Raw genomic sequence first — 20,023 nt, 5'->3', positions numbered from 1 at the left:
AGGATATGGATGCTTTGGAGAGGGTGCAGAGAAGGTTTACGATGACGTTGCCTAGTATGGAACATGCTAGCTATGAAGAGAGGTTGGGTTAGGATTGTTTTCATGAGAAAAAAGGAGATTGAGGGGGGACCTGATTGAGATCCTCAATATCATGAAGGGTGTAGGCAGGGTGGATAGAAATAAGCTTTTTCCTAGGGTGAGGGATTCAATAACGAGAGGTCACGCGTTCAAGGTGAGAGGTGAAAAGTTTAAGGGGGATATACGCGGAAAGTACTTTACACAGAGGGTGGTAGGTGCCTGGAATGCCTTGCCAGCACAGGTAGTAGAGGCAGGCATGGTAGATTCATTTAAGGTGCATCTGGGCATATGCATGGGTAGGTGGGGAGCAGAGGGATATAGATCCTTAGAAATTGGATAATAGGTTTAGACAGTGAATTTGGATCTGCTCAGGCTTGGAGGGCCAAAGGGCCTGTTCCTGGGCTGTAAATTTTCTTTGTTCTTTGTTCTTATTTAATCTGATTTCATAAATGGGGTTTACAATCTTTTGAGGTTCACTGAATGTTTTTTAAAAATTAATTTGGCTCAAATTCCAAACAAAACTTCTTTCTGAATGCGGTTCTCAAAATATATAGGGGTGCCAGACAGATCTGCCTCTGGAAGTCCCCAACCACTTTGGAAAATGCGCTCATGTAGGGCAACAAATCTGGGAAATGTTGCCTCCATAAATAAAAGGGAGGGACATAGTGAGGACTTGCTCTTCCAGTTGCAAGCTGGTTCCCTCTTGTGCATGGTGCTGATATGCTCACTTTGAACCTATCAGCAGAAAATGTAGAAGAGACCCAGCCTGTGATGGAAGGAGAGGGAGAGTGTAAACCACATGAACCATGAATGAGATGTTTGTGACACTATTCAGTTGAAGTGTCACAGCTCAATATTTTACAGATTTATAAAACTGTTTCAATGTGCACTATTTTGCCTCTTTTGATAAAAGAATTTATATTATGGGCTTGAGAAAAATATTGACATTTCCCTGCTGTGCCTGAGACCTTATCAGTTCCAAATTTCATAAAGGAATGTCACTTCCATATTTTTTCCTCCAAAATCTGGGTATATTCTATTGATAAAGATGAGATATGCTTTCCATTCAAAGACATTAGTACTGGACACTACCCATGTTTTCATTCCAATAATTTAGATTATTTTTGGAATTCTTTTCTGGTCAACATTAAACAAATTTTAAATAAATTGAAATCTGCTGTATGAATATTTTTACAGTCTTAATATTGTTTTCAAACACATTTTTGTTTGCTTTAAGATTGATCCTAAATTAGCACATCTAATATATTTATTTATCACCTTTTTTGAAATATTTTAAATTAAAAATCTTTCAAAATCCAATGCTTAACATTGAATAAAATAAAAAAAGGAAAACTGCAAATACCAGAAATCTAAAATAAAAACTGAAAATGTAAATTTCCAGCTGATCAGTCAACATCTGTAAAATGAGGTTATTGGCATTTCAGGTGTGGGACCATTCAACAAAATGTTTAAACAAATTTTACCGGTTAAGGGATTTTATACAAAAATTTCAAGTGGATTTAATACATGTCTTTTTAGTAGCCAACAGCTGTCATAGATCAGGAAAATTCTGCTTTTATGTGAAAACAAGTTCAGTGTAAGAATATGATCCTGATCATTCAACTTTTCTCAGAAGTTTGAAATCTGAATTTTATTAGTTATTAGTGTGAACACAATATAGAATATTATACATTCCCAAAGATTATCGAACCAAGACCTGCGTTTGCTTTTGTAGGCATGAATGCTACATTGAGGCAAATTGATCTTCTCAGCAAACTGCTTTCACCATTGGCCGTGGGCCACATTATGGCTAACACATTTTCTGTAGCTGGATGTGGTTTTATAGCTGGTTGGAATTTGTTCTCCATGTGTTTTGAATATTTGTTGCTGCAAAAAATATATAAAATGACTCCAGGACTTGCAAAAAAAGGTGATAACCAGAAGAAGGAGGAAGAAGTTTCAGGTATGAGAAATCATTTGAAAAAGACACTGTAACTAAAATAATTCTATAATCAGTTGTTTTTGCACAATTTTTTTTCTTGAATTAACTCATTAAAAACATTTAATCATAAAATGATGTTATTTAAAATCAAGTACTGAATTGTTTAAATAATAGTTTATGGAAACCGTATGTTCTCTGGCACTGATTGCAGACTGATGACAGACTACCTCTGATTGTAAAAACAAGAATGCCTATTTTTGTCATTATGGTGCAGATAGTAAGCTAGTATTGCAGTTGAACTTTTGTAACTATTTCAAGTAATTCTGCTCAGAAGTCTTAACCAAAATGATTCTCAATCCCAAAGAGCAATAGGAATTAGTTCCCTGTTATGGACGTGAATATCTATGGGATTTCTCGATTTCTTGTCATAACTTTGGTAGATGATGGTCAGAAATCACTTTTTAGGTATTCCTCTGGGAGTTAAGCTAATTTCTATTTCAGAAAAGCCTCCCAGAAATTTTATGCATGTTTCTTTAGTTTCTGATGTTCTTTCACTGATGTTGTTGCCTTCTACATGCAGAAATTACATATTTATCATCTATACCATCACCCCCTTACCCAAAATCAGCAATTACTCCAGACTAGCGGGTTATAAAATCATGAGGGACTTGGATAGGATGAATAGCCATGGTCTTTTTCCTCAGGTGGGGAAGTCCAAAATTGGAGGGCATGGATTTAAAACAAGAGGGTAAAGATTTAGAAAGGATAGAAGAACAAAGAAAATTTACAGCCCAGGATCAGGCTCTTTGGACCTCCAAGCCTGAGCCGATCCAAATGTACTGTCTAAACCTGTCGCCCAATTCCTAAGATCTGTATCCCTCTGCTCCCCACCTACTCATGCATCTGTCCAGACGCACTTTAAATGAATCTGCCTCTACTACCTTTGCTGGCAACATGTTCCAGGCACTTACCATCCTCTGTGTAAAGTACTTGCTGCGCATATCCCCCTTAAACTTTTCACCTCTTACCTTGAATGCGTGACCTCTCGATATTGAATCCCTCACCCTGGGAAAAATCTTATTTCTATTTACCATATCTATATCCTTCATGATTTTGTAGACCTCAATCAGGTCCCCCCTCAGTCTCCTTTTATCTAATGAAAACAATCCTAACCTATTCAACCTCTCTTCATAGCTAGCACCTTCCATACCAGGCAACATCCTCGTAAACCTTCTCTGCGCCCTCCCCAAAGCGTCCACGTCCTTTTGGTAATGTGGTGACCAGAACTGTATAAAGTATTCTAAATGCGGACAAATCAAAAATCTGTACAATTTTAACATGACCTTCCAGCTCTTATACTCAATACCCTGTCTGATGAAGGCAAGCATACCATATGCCTTCTTGACCACTCTATCCATCTGTGCAGCCACCTTCAGGGTATAATGGACCTGAAGTCCCAGGTCTCTCTGCTTATCAACTTTTCCCAAGGCTCTTCCATTTACAGTATAGTTCGCTCTAGAATTAGACTTCCCAAACTGCATCACCTCACATTTGCCTGGATTGAACTCCATATGCCAATGCTCACCCCAACTCTCCAGTCTATCTATATTTTCCTGTATTCTTTGACAGTCTCCTATGCTTTCTGCTACTCCACCAATCTTCGTGTCATCTGCAAACTTACTGATCAGACCAACAATGCCCTCTTCCAGATCATTTATGTATATTACAAACAACAGCGGCCCCAGCACTGATCCCTGTGGAACACCACTGGTCACCTTTCCCCATTTCGAGAAACTCCCTCAACTACTACTCTCTGTCTCCTGTTGGGGAGAAAGTGAGGTCTGCAGATGCTGGAGATCAGAGCTGAAAATGTGTTGCTGGAAAAGCGCAGCAGGTCAGGCAGCATCCAGGGAACAGGAGAATCGACGTTTCGGGCATAAGCCCTTCTTCAGGAAGGGCTTATGCCCGACGATTCCTGAAGAAGGGCTTATGCCCGAAACGTCGATTCTCCTGTTCCCTGGATGCTGCCTGACCTGCTGCGCTTTTCCAGCAACACATTTTCAGCTCTGTCTCCTGTTGCTCAACCAGTTCTTTATCCACTGCTAGAATACCCTGCACACCATGTGACTTCACTTTCTCCATTAGTTTACCATGGGGAACCTTATTAAACGGCTTATTAAAGTTCATGTATATGACATCTACAGCCCTTCCTTCATCTATCAACTTGGTCACTTCCTCAAAGAACTCTATTAAGTTGGTAAGGCACGATCTACCCCACACAAAATCACGTTGCCTATCACTGATAAGCCCATTCTTTTTCAAATATAAATAGATTTTAACCCTTAGTATCTTCTCCAGCAACTTTCCCACCACTGACGTCAGGCTCTCTGGACTGTAGTTACCTGGAATATCCCACTACCCTTCTTGTACAGGGGGACGACATGAGCAACCCTCCAGTCATCCGGCACCTCACCTGTGTTTAAGGATTTTACAAAGGATCTGAGAGGTAGTTTTATCATGCAGAGGGTGGTGCATGGATAGAACGAGCTGCCAGTGGAACTGGTGGAGGTGGGTACAATTACAACATTTGAAGGGCGTCTAGATGGATATATGAATAGGAACGGTTTAGAGGGATATGCGCCAAATTCTAGCAAATAGGACAAATTAGGATATCTGGTTGGTGCAGATGAGTTGAACCAAACACAGTCTGTTTCTGTGCTGTATGTCTCTGACTCGAGTTATCTTTGGAGGGCAAGAATATTTCAGGTTCATTTTGTCCATGACAAATTGCATCTTTGAACTCCTCCCATTTCCATGGGCCTCCAGATATTTTTAAGAAAGTCCAAAGAAAATTGTAAGGATGATATCAAAATTGAGGCAGAACAACCAGCAGCAAAACGGGAAAATGTTTCCTTTTCCAGAAAAGAAGAGGCTAAGCGAGGAGCTGATAAATTAATATTATGAAGGGCTTTAGTAAGGTACATACAGAGAAAATCTTTCAATTTTAGAGGGAGTTTGAAACTGAGAGCCGTATAAGGTAGCAATAAACCTAATCGAGAATTCAGGAGAAATGTGAGTCGGATTGTGGAATTACTTGAAATGATGATGATGCATTTACAGAGAAGTTAGTTTTATGCCGGAAGAAGAAAGAATGCCATCCACTGAATCTCTCTGGCATTTTGAAGATGTTCTCCATTTTGAAGAGCCCCCAGTTCTGCTTCGTGAATCCATTCGCTGCCAGGCACTTCTTGAGAAATCATCCTATGCCTTTCAAAACCAATTTTACTACCAATGTCAAAACAATCTTGCCATGATATATCTCTCCGTAACCCCTCTGAGATCTTCCTAGTTCTGTGTCTATCGCTCTCAAAATCACAGTTTGAAGATTTCAGTCTGACTTCCATCTTCTTCCAGCATTGAAGAAGTCTCAAGTGACAACATCTATAATTGACTGTTTCACTCTTCCTTTTGACCTCTCTGCTATTGTCCAGTTTGATTTACCATGCCATTATTATTCAGTGCTTGTACTCCATGGGGTGACTATTGTGCAGTTCCACACTTTGTAAACATAACCGAGTCAATGTATCTTTCAGAATTGTTTGCTGTTTCTTTCTGTGTAACCAGTACACTGTCAATCAGTGCTCTTCCATATTTGGCTTATCTGTTGTATGTGCCACTTGCCTCCTTACTTCTTTTCAATGCCTTTGTGCTGTTGGATACTCTGTTCAACAGAAAGGGCAGAGTTTTGTCCTCCTCTGAATTGCTTTGCAGTAGCAGGGATGATGAGTGTGTAAAATGAGCATATCTCCCAGGCCTACTCACCTGCTCCTGCATTTGTTGTAATTGTGACAGGGGAAGCAGCAGGCAATTTGCTAATTAATCCTGAATGTCAGCTTTAAAATCTTTATTTGTAAATTAGAGTCATAGAGATGTACAGCACAGAAACAGACCCTTTGGTCCAACCCGTCCATGCCAACCAGATATCCCAACCCAATCTAGTCCCACCTGCCAGCACCCGGCCCATATCCCTCCAAACCCTTCCTATTCATATACCCATCCAGATGCCTTTTCAATGTTGCAATTGTACCAGCCTCCACTTCCTCTGGCAGTCTATTCCACATATGCACCAACCTCTGCGTGAAAAGGTTGCCCCTTGGGTCTTTATGTCTTTCTCCTCTCACCCTAAACCTATGTCCTCTGGTTCTGGACTCCAACTACACCAGTGGAAAGACCTTGTCTATTTATCCTATCCATGCCCCTCATGATTTTATAAACCTCTATAAGGTCACCCCTCAGCCTCCGTGCTCCAGGAAAAACAGCCCTAGCCCATTCAACCTCTCCTTATAGCTCAAATCCTCCAACCCTGGCAACATCCTTGTAAATCTTTTCTGAATCCTTTTAAGCTTCACAACATCATTCTGATAGGAAGGAGACCAGAATTGCATGCAATATTCCAAAAGTGTTCTAACCAATGTTCTGTACAGCCGCACCATGACCTCTCAACTCCTGTACTCAATACTCTGACCAATAAAGGAAAGCATACCAAATGACTTCTTCACTATCCTATCCACCTGCGACTCCACTTTCAAGGAGCTATGAACCTGCACTCCAAGGTCTCTTTGTTCAGCAACACTCCCCAGGACCTTACCATTAAGTGTATAAGTCCTGCTAAGATTTGCTTTCACAAAATGCAGCACATTGCATTTATCTAAATTAAACTTCATCTGCCACTTCTCAGCCCATTGGCTCATCTGATCAAGATCCCGTTGTAACCCAAGGTAACCACTTTCACTGCCCAGTACACCTGCAATTTTGGTGTCCTCTGCAAACTTACTAACTATATTTGTTATGCTCACATCCAAATCATTTATATAAATGACAAAAGCAGTGGACCCAGCACCGTACCTTGTGGCACTCCACTGGTCACAGGCCTTCAATCTGAAAAACGACCCTCTACCACCACCAAACGTTCTTGTACACACTTAACAAATTCCTCTCCATCTAAAACCTTAACACTATGGCAGTACCAGTCTATGTTTGGAAAGTTAAAATCCCCTACCATAACCACCCCATTATTCTTACAAATGACTGAGATGTCCTTACAAATTTGTTTCTTGATTTCCCTCTGACTATTAGGGGGTCGATAATACAATCCCAATAAGGTGATCATCCCTTTCTCAGTTCCACCCAAGTAACTTCCCTGGATGTATTTCCGGGAATATCCTCCCTCAGTACAACTGTAATACTATCCCTTATCAAAAATGCCACTCCTCCTCCTCCTCTTCCTGTGGCATTTGTATCCCGGAACATTAAGCTGCCAGTTCTGTCCATCCCCGAGCCATGTTTCTGTAATTGATATCCCAGTCCCATGTTCCTAACCGTACCCTGAGTTCATCTGCCTTCCCTGTTAGGCCCCTTGCATTGAAATAAATGCAGTTTAATTTATCAGTCCTACCTTGTTATCTGCTTTGTCCCTGCCTGCCCTGACTGTTCGACGTGCTTTTTTTCTCAACTGTACCAGTCTCAGACTCATCTCTTTCCTCACTATCTCTCCGGGTCCCATCTCCCCCCCCCCCCCCCCCCCCCCCCCCGATCCTGGCACCAGGGAAGCAACACCATTCTGATCTTTGCTGCTGCCCACAGAAACGTCTGTCTGTGCCTTGGACTAGAGAGTCCCCTAACGTAATCGATCCCTTGGAACCCAGTGTATCCCTCATTGCATTGGCGCCAGTTTCAATACCAGAAACTTTCCTGTTTGTGCTACATTCCCTTGAGAGTCCATCACCCCCTATGTTTTCCAAAACAACATACTTGTTTGAAATGGGGATTGCCACGGAAGACTCCTGCATTACCTGCTTACCTCTCTTCCCTTTCCTAGAGTTAACCCATCGATGTGACTGTATCTGCAACTTTTCTCCATTCCTATAACTGCCATCCATCACATGCTCTTGCTCTTGTAAATTCCTCATTGTCGCTCCAACTGATCCATTCGATCTAATAGCATTGGCAACCAATGGCATTTATTGCAGATATAATCCTCTGTAACACGTAAACTCTCCCTAAACTCCCACATCCCACAAGAAGAGCCTATCACTTTTACTAAAGGCCATTTTTGCTTCTTCACAGTCTACAGACCCAGAAAATAGCCCCGTCTTATTCCTCAACAAATCACTGCTCCAGGCGAACCTAATACTTATGGCTTATATTTTTAAGTTTAATCAAGAGACATATCTCAATAAATATATAATCAAGAAAGAACCCATTCTATTCACTACTGCAGATGCTCCAAGGCAATACTTAAAACTATTCACTTATCTGCCTCTGTGCTGTGACATCTCCCAAATAGATTCCTCCAAGATTAGTTGTGAATTTCACTGTTTGTTCATTTTCCCAAATGCACTCCGATGTCCAGAGATACATGAATTAAACAGCAAAGGCAGTAACTGCGCAGGTTCACTGCTGTGTCAGTTAGCAATGTGGGTTTCTTCTCTCTCTCCTGCACTGACCTCACCATGTGCTGCCTTTGTCTGTTCCTCTCCCTTTTAAAAGTGCCGTTGTTTTGACTTTTTTTTCTCCAAAGTTCCAAAACAATGCAACAGCATAGAAAACAGTAATTGCTTCTGGAATTTGAGGAAATTACCTCCCATATCTAAAATACCTCAAAAGAATGAGGAGCCTATTACAGCCAGAAATCTTTCCTGTTCTCCATCTTGGATTACCCAAAATCCTTTCCTCCATGACTGCCCACCCTCTGCAATTTGCAGCAGTACTACCTTCTCAGAGCATTCTCTTGCATGGGCTTGTTTATTAGATCAGAATTATCCAATTTTTTTCACGTGCTGGGAGTGGGCAGAGATTAGAGCTGGTGAGCAAATCAAAACGATATGTGACTTAGCTGTACAGGAAACAAGAGTTTCAGAAAAAAAACACACATACTCTCCACATTCCTAACTCATCCACTATCCCTCCCAGCCTCCCTCTCACACACACACACACACACACACACTCACTCACTCTCTTCTTCTGCTTCAGTCTCACACTCTGCCTTCCTTACAGAAATTCTTGCCATCCCTCTGCTTTCCTCTCTCACATTCTTCCCCATCCTCTTGTGCTTTGAAGACCTCAGCCTGAACTCGGTGACCCTGGTGAAGAGCTTATGCTCGAAATGTCCTCTCTCCTACTCCTCGGATGCTATCGCACTCTTCGATTCAGTGACCCCTGTCTCCTTCTCCAATCAGAATCAGTTAGTCTCCTGCTTTTGCTGCTGATAGGTTTACTAATGAGCCTATTAGCAGCAAAAAAAAACCCAGGAGAGAAGTGACATCTGATTGGAGGAACATCTTGCAGAATCTTCCAGCTGTACTTCCTGCATTCAGAACCCAATTGGCAGAACAGATAGGACTGTTTGTTGGGCTGCCTGTTGGACAAGGCAAAAGGGAGGACTGCAGATCAGAGTCAAGATTAGAGTGGTGCTGGAAAAGCACAGCAGGTCAGACAGCATCCGAGGAGCAGGGAAATCGATGTTTCGGGCAGGAGTCCTTCATCAGGAATGAGCCTGTTAGACAAGCCATAGTTAGATTATGGTTGATCTGTACCTCAACCCTATTGATCCACCTTTGACCCATATCTGTTGGTATCCTTGTATAACAATAAAAAGACCATATGCCTGTAAGTTTACAGCATCTACAACTTTTTTGAGAGAGTTCCAGATTTCTGCTTTTTATTTAGTGAAGTAGTGCTTCCTGGTTTCAGTCCTGAATGGTGTGGCTGTAATTTTTTCTTGAGCTCCTCCGTGAAAGGAAACACAGATTTCACTGATACCTGCCTGAAGTATAATGCCAAGAATGAGAAAATTGTGGGTGTGATATGCATAGTTGACTGTTCAAGACAAAATGATTTAAACATCACTGCACAATGATGACTTTAGTCTTAAACTTAGACTTTAGTTTTTAAACTTAACATTTTTCAAGTTATAGTGTGCAAATATGCACATTGCTTTTGCACTTCCTCAATTTTCTGGAACATTCCTTTGCTTTGGATTGTTTTTGCTATTTCAGAAAGAAATCAGACTGCTTTTAAAGATGGAAGAATGGCCTCCGCTGCAGTTTCAGTTGAGGATGAGCTGGTAAATAACAACTGTACAAATCAAAATGACAAGGAAACAGGCTGTATCAAAGGCATTCTGGTTTCTGGAATCAGGACATTCCGAGACGGTTGGATTATCTATTATAAGCAACCAATGTTTCTTGCAGCATTGGGTCTTTCATTTCTTTACATGACAGTACTAGGATTTGATGGAATTACTATAGGGTATGCTTACGCACAAGGAATAAGCAGTTCTGTACTTAGCATCATGGTGGCACTGTCTGCTGTCACAGGACTAATAGGAACTATGTTTTTCACCATATTGAGAAAATATTGCGGCCTTATTCACACTGGATGTTTCTCAAGTATTGCACAGATCACTTGCCTTACACTATGCGTTGCATCTGTGTTTGCTCCTGGAAGCCCACTTGTTTTGATTGCACCTCTGTATTCAAGTGCATCGGATCAGCTGGAAAACTATACAACTACCATCTTTCCCACTGACGTTTTGAATACATCTGTCACTAGTGTTCAATATGACGTACCTTCGCAACTACCAACCAACCTGACGAATTTCACAGAAACAAAGGAATATCTTTCCATAGCACTATATTTTGCTGGTGCTGTTTCAGCAAGAGTTGGTAGGTAATAGTAAGAAAGTAGCTTGATAACACCTTATATGTATATCACAGTATAAATGTTATGCACATTTAAGGACATCAGGAATGTACAATATAGGGATGATTCATGAGAAGTAACAGTGTTACAAACCCATGTTAACATAATGAGGAAGCATTCCAAAAAATGTGTGTAGTAGTAACATAGCTTTGTGGATATGCCTATGACTTACACTGTAATGGTTCAAGGTGGTCACTCACTACTAACATTTCAAGGACAATTGGAGATGGACAATAAATGCTATTCTTATTAGCAATACAACATCTCACCTTTTTGTTTGGTATTTCACATTCTTTTGCACCTCAACTCTTTCTATTGCAGCTGTTTGTTTGCCTCTACCAAATGAACTTTTATTTGGCTTGTTCACCTGCCTAATGCTTTTGGCTGTACCAACATTTAAAAATATTCTTACTGCCAACTCCTATAAGTATTCTAACTGCCCTGTAATAGGATCTAGGAACAGGGCACAGAAGTCTTCAAGCCTGTTCCCCCATTGAGTTAGATTGTGGTTGATCTGTTCTGGGATAATACGGACATTGGTGTGATGATTACGACATTGGTTGGATCTCACTCACTGGCTTCTGCCATTCTTATTTGTTGGCTGGAATTCACAGAAAGGTCACCTCATGAAAAGCAAAAAGAGAGGATAAAATGTCAGGATAGAGTTATAACTTTGGAAATAGGGGTAAATAAAAAAGATATTGGCAATAGAAGCAAGGCAAGAGGATCCTTTTATTCATTCATATGATGTGTGCATGTTGCTGATTAGACCAGCAATTATTACCCATCCCAACTGCTCTTGAGAATCTGGTGTTGATCTGCTTTCTGATGGTTTGCTAAGCTGTTTCAGTGCACAGGTAAGAGTCAGCAATGTATTAGATTAGATTAGATTCCCTACAGTGTGGAAACAGGCCCTTTGGCCCAACCAGTCCACACCGACCCTCCGAAGAGTAACCCACACAGACCCACTTCCCCTCTGACTAATGCACCTAACACTGTGGGCAATTTAGCATGGCCAATTCACCTAACCTTCACATCTTTGGACTGTGAGAGGAAACTGGAGCACCCGGAGAAAACCCACGCAGACACAGGGAGAATGTGCAAACTCCACACAGACAGTCACCCGAGGCTGGAATCGAACCTAGGACCCTGGTGCTGTGAGGCAGCGGTGCTAACCACTGAGTGACCATGCTGCCCCTACAGCGTGCTGGGAATTACATATAGATCACACTGGATAAAGACGGCAAATTTAAATTCCTAAAGAATATAGTCAACCAGTTGACATTTTATGGTAATTTGATAGTTTGATGATTACAATTATTGATGCTAGTTTTGTTGATGTTTTATCTGTGGATTTAGTTCAGTGATTTGAATTTAAATTTCTCAGTACCCAAAGAGAAAATAGCACTTGGGAATAAGAAATTTAAGAGAGGAAGATTATCAAGAAATGTGATTCGGAGGGGCAAACAAAGCTCAACAATAATTGTCCGTGTCTTTCTGTAACATCATCAGACTTTCTTAAACACTGTCAAGTTATTTCTTGTATGCTGATTCCTAACGACAGGCGAAGAATGCGTTAGGTGGATTTGCTACCACCTTCATCTTTCTTGTTGGGGATTCATTGAACTTCCTTGGTCTAGTAAGGTAGAAGAGAACCACCAGGAAATCTAGTGGAAAGAGGCTCATGTCTTTTCTCTTATAACTTTTCCATTGGAAATCTTTTGACACAAATTTCAATCCCTTGCAATCGTAAAGTACATGTTTTTTCTACGTTACTGGAAATTATATAGCTATTCCTATTCAGGTGGGTAAATAAATGCCACAGTTACATCAAACTATCTCCACAGATTGTACTTTTATGACATTTTACTGGCTCTCTAATAAAACTGGTGTTTTATTGCAAATGTTAAGAAATGTATGAAACTCAAGTCACATCTTTTTCAGCAGTAAGTAACAGTATTCATGTCGAACTTGTGGAGACAACATTTCTAAATCATTGTTATATTTCACTCTTAAAATTAATTCCCAAGAGATTTTAACTCTCAACAGTTTTTATTTGGAAATCACAGAATCTTTATAACACAGAAGGGTACCATTTGGCTTGATGTGCCTGTGCTAACTCCCTAGAAGAGCAACTCAGCATGTTCCACTCACCCACATTTTCTCTGTAGTCCTACATTTTGTTTTTTCTTCAGATAATTATCCAATTCCCTTTTGAAAGCAAGGATTCAGTCCACCTTCACCACATGCTCGGACTTTAAATTCCAGATCTTAAAAACTCACTGTGTAAAAAAAAAAGCATTTGCAACAGCAAAGTACACTTTCAAGTTAGACTGTAATCACCAACAAAATGTTTATAAAAGTAGTACAAACCTGTTTGCACATGTGCTTAAGTTTTTCTTGCGGCAAACTGGCATTCTAGTCAATACATTTGAACAATAAGACGATACACTTTATTCAGTGAAGAGCATCCAGTTAGAGAAAAAGGGGACTTTACTGTTGTAATTGCAACAGGAATATAAATGTCAATAGACCTCATTGGTTCAAAGAATTTACTGTTAAATGAAGGTCTAATAGTCTAGAAACAAAATTAGGAACCAAAAGAGGTGATGCTGCAATGGTAGTATCACTGGACTGGAAATCCAGATGTTTAAACCCACCCCAGTTCATCATGTTCAGCACAACGTCGTAGACCAGAGGGGCCATTCCTGTACAGTACAGTTCTGTGTTCTATCTATGTTCTAAGGTTATGTATGTATGTCTTTTTTTCCCCTTTCCCCATCAGTATAATCTTCATCTTCAAAAACAAACTGCATTAGAATGAGCCTGTAACAATGCACTCTGCTTAAGCATGCACTCATTCAGAATCTTATGGCTAACTATTATCAACTCAGTGCAGTTACTTAACCACACAAAATTTCTTCCTCCACTTTAACAGGGTCATATTATATAAAAACTGAAAGAACAGCGGATGCTGTAAATCAGAGACAAAAATAGAAATTGTTTTAAAAGCTCAGCAGGTCTGGCAGCATTTGTGGAGAGAATTCAAAGTTATTGTAATGGATCAAGTGACCCTTCCTCAAAACTGCAGATACACACAGACACTGCCAGGCCTGCTGAGCTTTTTCAGCAGTCGGTTCTGCTATAATGTATATTTCCTCAACGCGAATTGGCTTTAACATGATTAAAGAATTTAGACCTTTACTTGAACACAAATTTTCCTTACCTGTATTGGCTATAATGCGATTCTGACTCTATTAAGTTTAAATGGGGTTGCTATTGTGCGATTTTCTTATAACACGAGCTTGCACCAGAACAGAACTATCGCATTATATCAGAATTGTATTATGATATCTTTTACTTAAGCTTTCAGAAGGTATTGTTAAATATTCAACTGCCTGCCTTCATCTTTATAACTTGATGATTTTTCAGGAGAAAATGCCCCATGATGTCCTCAAATGGCAATGTGGCATCTTCAACCTAATTCAGGTATTGACTTAAAAATATTTTTCTAGGTTTGTGGAGCTTCGACCTGACAGTAACACAGCTTATCCAAGAAATGGTTTATGAATCAAAAAGAGGAATTGTAAATGGCGTTCAGGGCTCCATGAATGGTATTATGGACCTTCTCCACTTTGTCATGGTTATCATCATCCCGGCACCCGAACATTTTGGTATTCTTGTTATCCTGTCTGTGATCTTTGTTTCAGTGGGTGGGTTGCTTTTCTTTTGCTTTGCAAGAAAGACTTTGGGAAAGGATTTATTCAAATGTGTTTGTATGAAGGAAAAACACTCTGAGAATGGCAAAGATCCAAAGATTGTAGCAGAATCTATCCTTTGATGGGCTGTTGTAGATTTTAGTGTTAGTTTAGAGGATTTGACAGAAGTTAATATCACAAAACAGTTTCTATGAGGTGTATTACAATGAAAATCCAGAACATGGAGACTAATGAGAATTCATTTCAGCTTGAGGACAGAGACTGCAATACACAATCAGTAATAGAACTAAAGTATTTAAAAATAATATCGTTTCAAGTATAACTTGACTGAGTTTTTTTTAACTTATTTTGTCTTAAAAATTGCCAATACAGTTTGACTAATAAATCAGGTGAAAGTTTGTGTGTGTGTACACGCACATTTGATTTTCTGCACATTTTTACCAAAGGGAGATTCTGGGCAGAATCTTATATATTTTGGCTAAATTGAAGTTGTGTTAGGGTTTCACGCTGTGATAGCTAGTGAGTTTTCTACTCATAGCCTACTAAACACGCAACATTAATTATCTTCCATGTGCCATGACGTCTCTTGCATCTGATTTTCACCTCATCTTCCCACACCGTGTTTCTGTAACAACTTGCTGCTCAGTGGATATCCTGGATTTCACAGGCATCCTTTGCCCTTGTGCCATCTTTAGAAGCCAGTTGTGTACCTGGACAAACACTGTCAGCCGTGAGCTCCCTGCATGTTTGCTGATGGTTGTTCCTGACGAGGCAGGTAGGGAGAAATTAGCACCGAGCCATGGAGAAATGACCTCGAGGCCTTCCTGCACAAGATGATGCTTCCTGTTCCCGCTTGACCGGCATTGGAGGCCACAATTCCAGACGTACCAATCTGATCTGAGGATACCACCTTTATAAAGTAGTCTCAGCTGTCTGGAGGAATCTATGGCACTGGAGGAAGAAGATAAATGTCCTTCACACTCCATCAGCATGTGCCTTCATCCTTCCCCTGGTATTCATATGCATTCTATCTCAGCTCCTCTCTCCACCTCTCACAAAGGCTCATGCTCTTCCACTTTCACTTGCTTGCAATATCTCCCCATTCACTCTCACCCACCCTAACCAAGACACCAGTAGCCCTGCTTGCCCTCTACTGCTACTCATTCTCTCCCCACCTGCATCAATAGTAATAGCTATGCCATCCACTTCCATTTTCAGTAATACATGCCTCTCTCACTTCCATGAGGAAAAAAGGCCACAATGGAAACAAAAAGAGTCAAGATGAATGATGTGCTGCCCCTCAATCAATTTCTCACCCATTATGAGAAGAGCATCTTGACTGATCAATCCGAGCAGAACCTGAACTGGTTTCAGAGCCTGCCCTTGATTTACCAAGCCAGGAATCGGTGTGCGAAAGCTATCTTCAAGACATGCCTGAAGGCTGCTTATATCTTTGTCAAGATTTCTGTCTTTGTGACTGCACAAAATGGCATGGCAAGGCAGCTCTAAAATGAGCCTGGTACCTCATGCTGAAGGGACAAAGGCATGCAAGGCAGGGATGCAGCAAGCATCCAGGCAGGGTCACAGTGAGGGAGTGCAGAGATATAGCCATGGTCCAGTCCAGCACTAGCAGTGTCCCTGGTGGGGCAGACAGGTCCAGATGGACACATCAGCAATCAGCAGTGCACTGAAGCATTGGGTACCCATACTTCACAGTGAAAGGAACCCATCACATAGCCTTTACCAGATTGTCTACTAGGGCTTAGACTTCCTTCCTCAGCTTACACTCATCTGACGCCTACTGGCGTGACATCAGCATGCATGCATTGCCCTGCCATGCTATGTCTTGCATTGGAAGTTGGCACAGTCAGGCAACCAGGCAGGTGGCCAGGTTGTGCAGCAGTTCTCAGTCCAAGGATACATTTATCTTGTTTTACATAAGTTGCCACATCATCAAGCATCTGTGCCATACAGTGTTAACGTTGCACTGAACATCTGCAGCAAGCAGTGCAACATATCTGGAAGCCTTAGAAGACTAGTCCATGGGAGTATTTGTTAGTTGGTGGAAGGTAACCAAGAGCAGAATTCCATACCAGTCCCAGGCTTCAGGCATCCTGTTGCAGTTTCATTGCACAGTGTTGACATAGTGTCACCATGCTGCAGGGAATCAGTCATGATCAGTCCTTTGTCTTCATAGGGGCATGTTCCAGGCGCAAGACTATCATGATGGGTGACTTATGTGTCTACCAGCTGGGTGTTTGGGCAGGTGCTGGCACTGAAAGGGTGGGCCACAGTCCCATCGCATCTGTCCACAGAAATGAAGGGAGATGGGGAAATGCTTGGTGCCAGCTCATTCTTCTCTGCTATTTCTCCTAACTCCTAACACAAACAATCAGGGCAACTTCTATTGGCAGTATTCCTGCAGGTGCACAGCGGGCTTTGAAAGATGGCACGGCCCCAAGTGATGCTGATCTTATGGAGGACCCGTGCATTGTCACAGGTTTCTCAGTGAACAGCAAATGATAAGATGGGGTAAACTGGTGTAATTCTCACCATAAGGATGCAAACATTAATTAAAGTAATGAATTTAGTAAGATATGGAGTTAACTTGCTTGGTCTTGTGGTAAGAATCACTCCACCAAACTCAACAAGACTCGTTCTTACCCAGAAAAAGTACTTTTAGTGATAAGAATCTCAATCACGTTTTTTCAATGAAGTTGTTATTCCCCTTTCATTTAGGATGGTTTATACCTTTTCTGAAGGGTTATCAAATGGATTGATATTGAAATGTAGTTACTAAGAGATAATTGAGGCGGTGATTGCCTAGTGGTATTATCACTGGGCTGTTATTCTCGAGACCCAGGTAATGTTCTGGGGACCTGGTTTGAAACCCACCATGGCAGATGGTGGAATTTGAATTTAAGAAAAAATCTGGAATTAAGATGCTATAAATGACCATAAATGCATTACTGATTGTCAGAAAAACCCATCTGATTCACTAATGTCCTTTAGGGAAAGAAATCTGCCATCCTTACCTGGTCTGGCTTAAATGTGACTCCAGACCCACTGCAAATGTGGTTGACTCCCAACTGCCCTCTGGACATTTAGGGACAGGCAATCAATGCTGGCCGAGCCAGAATGCCTTCATCCCGCAAATAAAAAATAGTTGGAGAATAGAGGTTCTACTTAAATCCCCCATGATATGATTTCTAATTCCTTTTCACCTTGATTTTTTTAAACACTTTATGAACTCTGCCTTTCACTCCACTCCCTGCCCAAGCTGGAATTTTCTTTGTTGTATAAGATAAAAACACAGTTTCAACACCACTTTATGTTTGCGTATATTTTCAAATTTAGCCTCTAAATATTTATCTTTCTGTACTATAATCATGCCATTGATGAACCTGGGAAAATTGCATCAGGCAAATACGCTTTTCCTGAATTGAAAATTGATAAAGAACAATCTATGGCCAGCTATCTCACCAGAGCATCTAAATGATCTAGCAGAAATGTAAGGTGAATGTCAGATTTGTCAGAGCTTTGCTCCTGAAATACTGTACCAGAACTTTGCCACAGCTGAAAGACAAAAAGAAAGGTTTCTGTGTTGGAATATGGCTCATATACTTAAATTACATTGATATTTTTAATGCCTTTTATAATCAGTTGACATAATTATCATTTGGTACATATTGCTTATCACTTTGTGAATTAATTTTACATTACCTATTTCATGCATTCTTTTTCATAAATGCTCAGATTTGACATCATACTAAGAAACAACTTCTAATATAGTTGTTCAATAAATCACAGGGACCTGAAATAAATCCTTAATGGTGGCATTCTGCAAGTAAAATGGCTTGAGCCATTTTAATATTCCAGTATGAAGCTGCAGTAATGACGTTTTCACACTTTCGCATTACATTTTATGGGATTTTTTTACCACAGAATTTTTTTAAATTCTCCCCCACACTACTGCCTAATAGCGATAGTGCTTATTTTCCCCCAGCAACCACTGATTTTTTTAAAGTGATTTGTGAAAACTTTCAACTAATGATTGTTGAGTTTATCTATGTTAATGTTCAATGTCACAGCTGAAAGCACTTATGATTAAACATTGTTTACCAAAATAAGAAGATGTTTGAGGGTTTTTGGAGTAGCATAATGAACAATAAAGAAATTGGTAGTCACTGAAAGATGACTAGATTAACTGCAAAGATTTTAGCAGCCCTATGGAGATAGGGGGAGCTGGTAAAATGTTTGGAGGGTATTGAAAGAAACCCAACAACTTCCCACCATATAAATAGTGGTCCAGCCAGGCACTGACCTGAGGTGAGCAACCAATTGAGGTAATTGTTGGCTGTTTTAAACCTTGTTTAATATTTCACCAGCACTGGACCTGGGCCTCTTATGCTTTTGTGGTGCAATAGTAATGCCCCTACCTCTGGGCCAACTGGTGTGGGTTCAAGACTCACCTTCTCCGGAGGTGAGTCATAGCATAGCCAAACAGGTTTCTTCAAAATAATTTTTGGTTTGGTCCCTGAGCATGCTTCATGAGGAGACCAAAAGGTACATTGAGTTGGCTAAGTAAGGGTGGGGTTAGAGGGGATATGGAGGTGTTGGTGGATGGGAGGATGGGTCTCTCCAGTGGCAATGGCCATTCTGGTGGATTCGACATCACTGCATCATCAACGTTTGTCTTTACTGATAGCACAGGTGGGCAGGCTGCTACTCTAAAATGGATGCTAATCTCAGTGGCCATCACCAGTAAAATCTCCTCTGTGGTTCCAATACTTGCCTGCTCAGGCTCGGGATCTACAACGTACTGATAAAATTCTGGCCAGAGCACTTGAAGCTGAGATAATTACTAAGCCAGTGAAAGAGTTGAACTATTAAAAACTCCAGGTGATCTTAACTTATATGATTAAAAATCGAAGTTCAATAAGAAGTATTTTAGTATTACTGTATTTCAATCAGGTATATTTTCTAACTTTGGAAATTATATATAATATATATTATATATTATAAACCTGTTATACATTATAGGTTTAAACTCAACTAATATTGGAATGATGCAGTTATTAAAATCAAATTTATTTTTATGCTTATGATGATTTTGATTCTTTTCAACTTTCAAGTTACAATAGTGATTATATTTCATGTTCGTAATTAGCTTGAAGTGCTTTACAATGTTCCAAGGCTGTGAAACTATGTTAATCTGATGATGGTTGATCATGAAACTATTTGTGTTGATTGTAATTCTGTCTGTAGTTTCCAAGCTTACCAAATAAACTAGTTGCTAGCAAGATGTTCAGTGTTCTTAAGTTATTGAATATTTAAATATTTGCAATGCCAAATGATAATCACGGGCTGTGAAGACCCTATAAGTTATTGCATGAATTCAGATCAAACACATTGGCCTGGATATTTCCAGAGGCAGCAATGACAGCATTCCACTCCTATTCTTTTCCATTGATACTGAACTCCACATTACTAGTCAGGAATTCTGATCCAGATGCCTTCA

At 40.4% G+C, this 20,023-nt stretch overlaps 1 protein-coding gene across 9 annotated transcripts in view; it reads left to right on the top strand.

The window, feature by feature from the left end:
• The window catches only part of LOC122551560 (ferroportin-like), a 67,782-nt gene extending 47,975 nt beyond the window's left edge, over positions 1-19,807 (top strand). For 8 of the 9 annotated variants that reach the window (XM_087989028.1, XM_087989025.1, XM_087989023.1 and 5 more), the window contains 3 exons: positions 1,814-2,041; positions 10,078-10,746; positions 14,299-19,807. In XM_087989028.1, coding sequence (XP_087845154.1) covers positions 1,814-2,041; positions 10,078-10,746; positions 14,299-14,624 — 1,223 coding nt within the window. In that variant the 3' untranslated portion in view covers positions 14,625-19,807. The remainder of the gene's footprint in view (positions 1-1,813; positions 2,042-10,077; positions 10,747-14,298) is intronic. The other variant, XM_087989030.1, reaches the window with a different exon arrangement.
• Positions 19,808-20,023: the final 216 nt, after the last annotated feature.

Source organism: Chiloscyllium plagiosum, unplaced genomic scaffold, assembly GCF_037043375.1.
Source record: "Chiloscyllium plagiosum isolate Xiang-an unplaced genomic scaffold, Cpla_swu_hap1 HiC_scaffold_7, whole genome shotgun sequence".
NCBI lineage: Eukaryota > Metazoa > Chordata > Chondrichthyes > Orectolobiformes > Hemiscylliidae > Chiloscyllium > Chiloscyllium plagiosum.
Note: the sequence above shows the minus strand (reverse complement) of the source record. Positions and strands in the feature narration are given on the sequence as shown.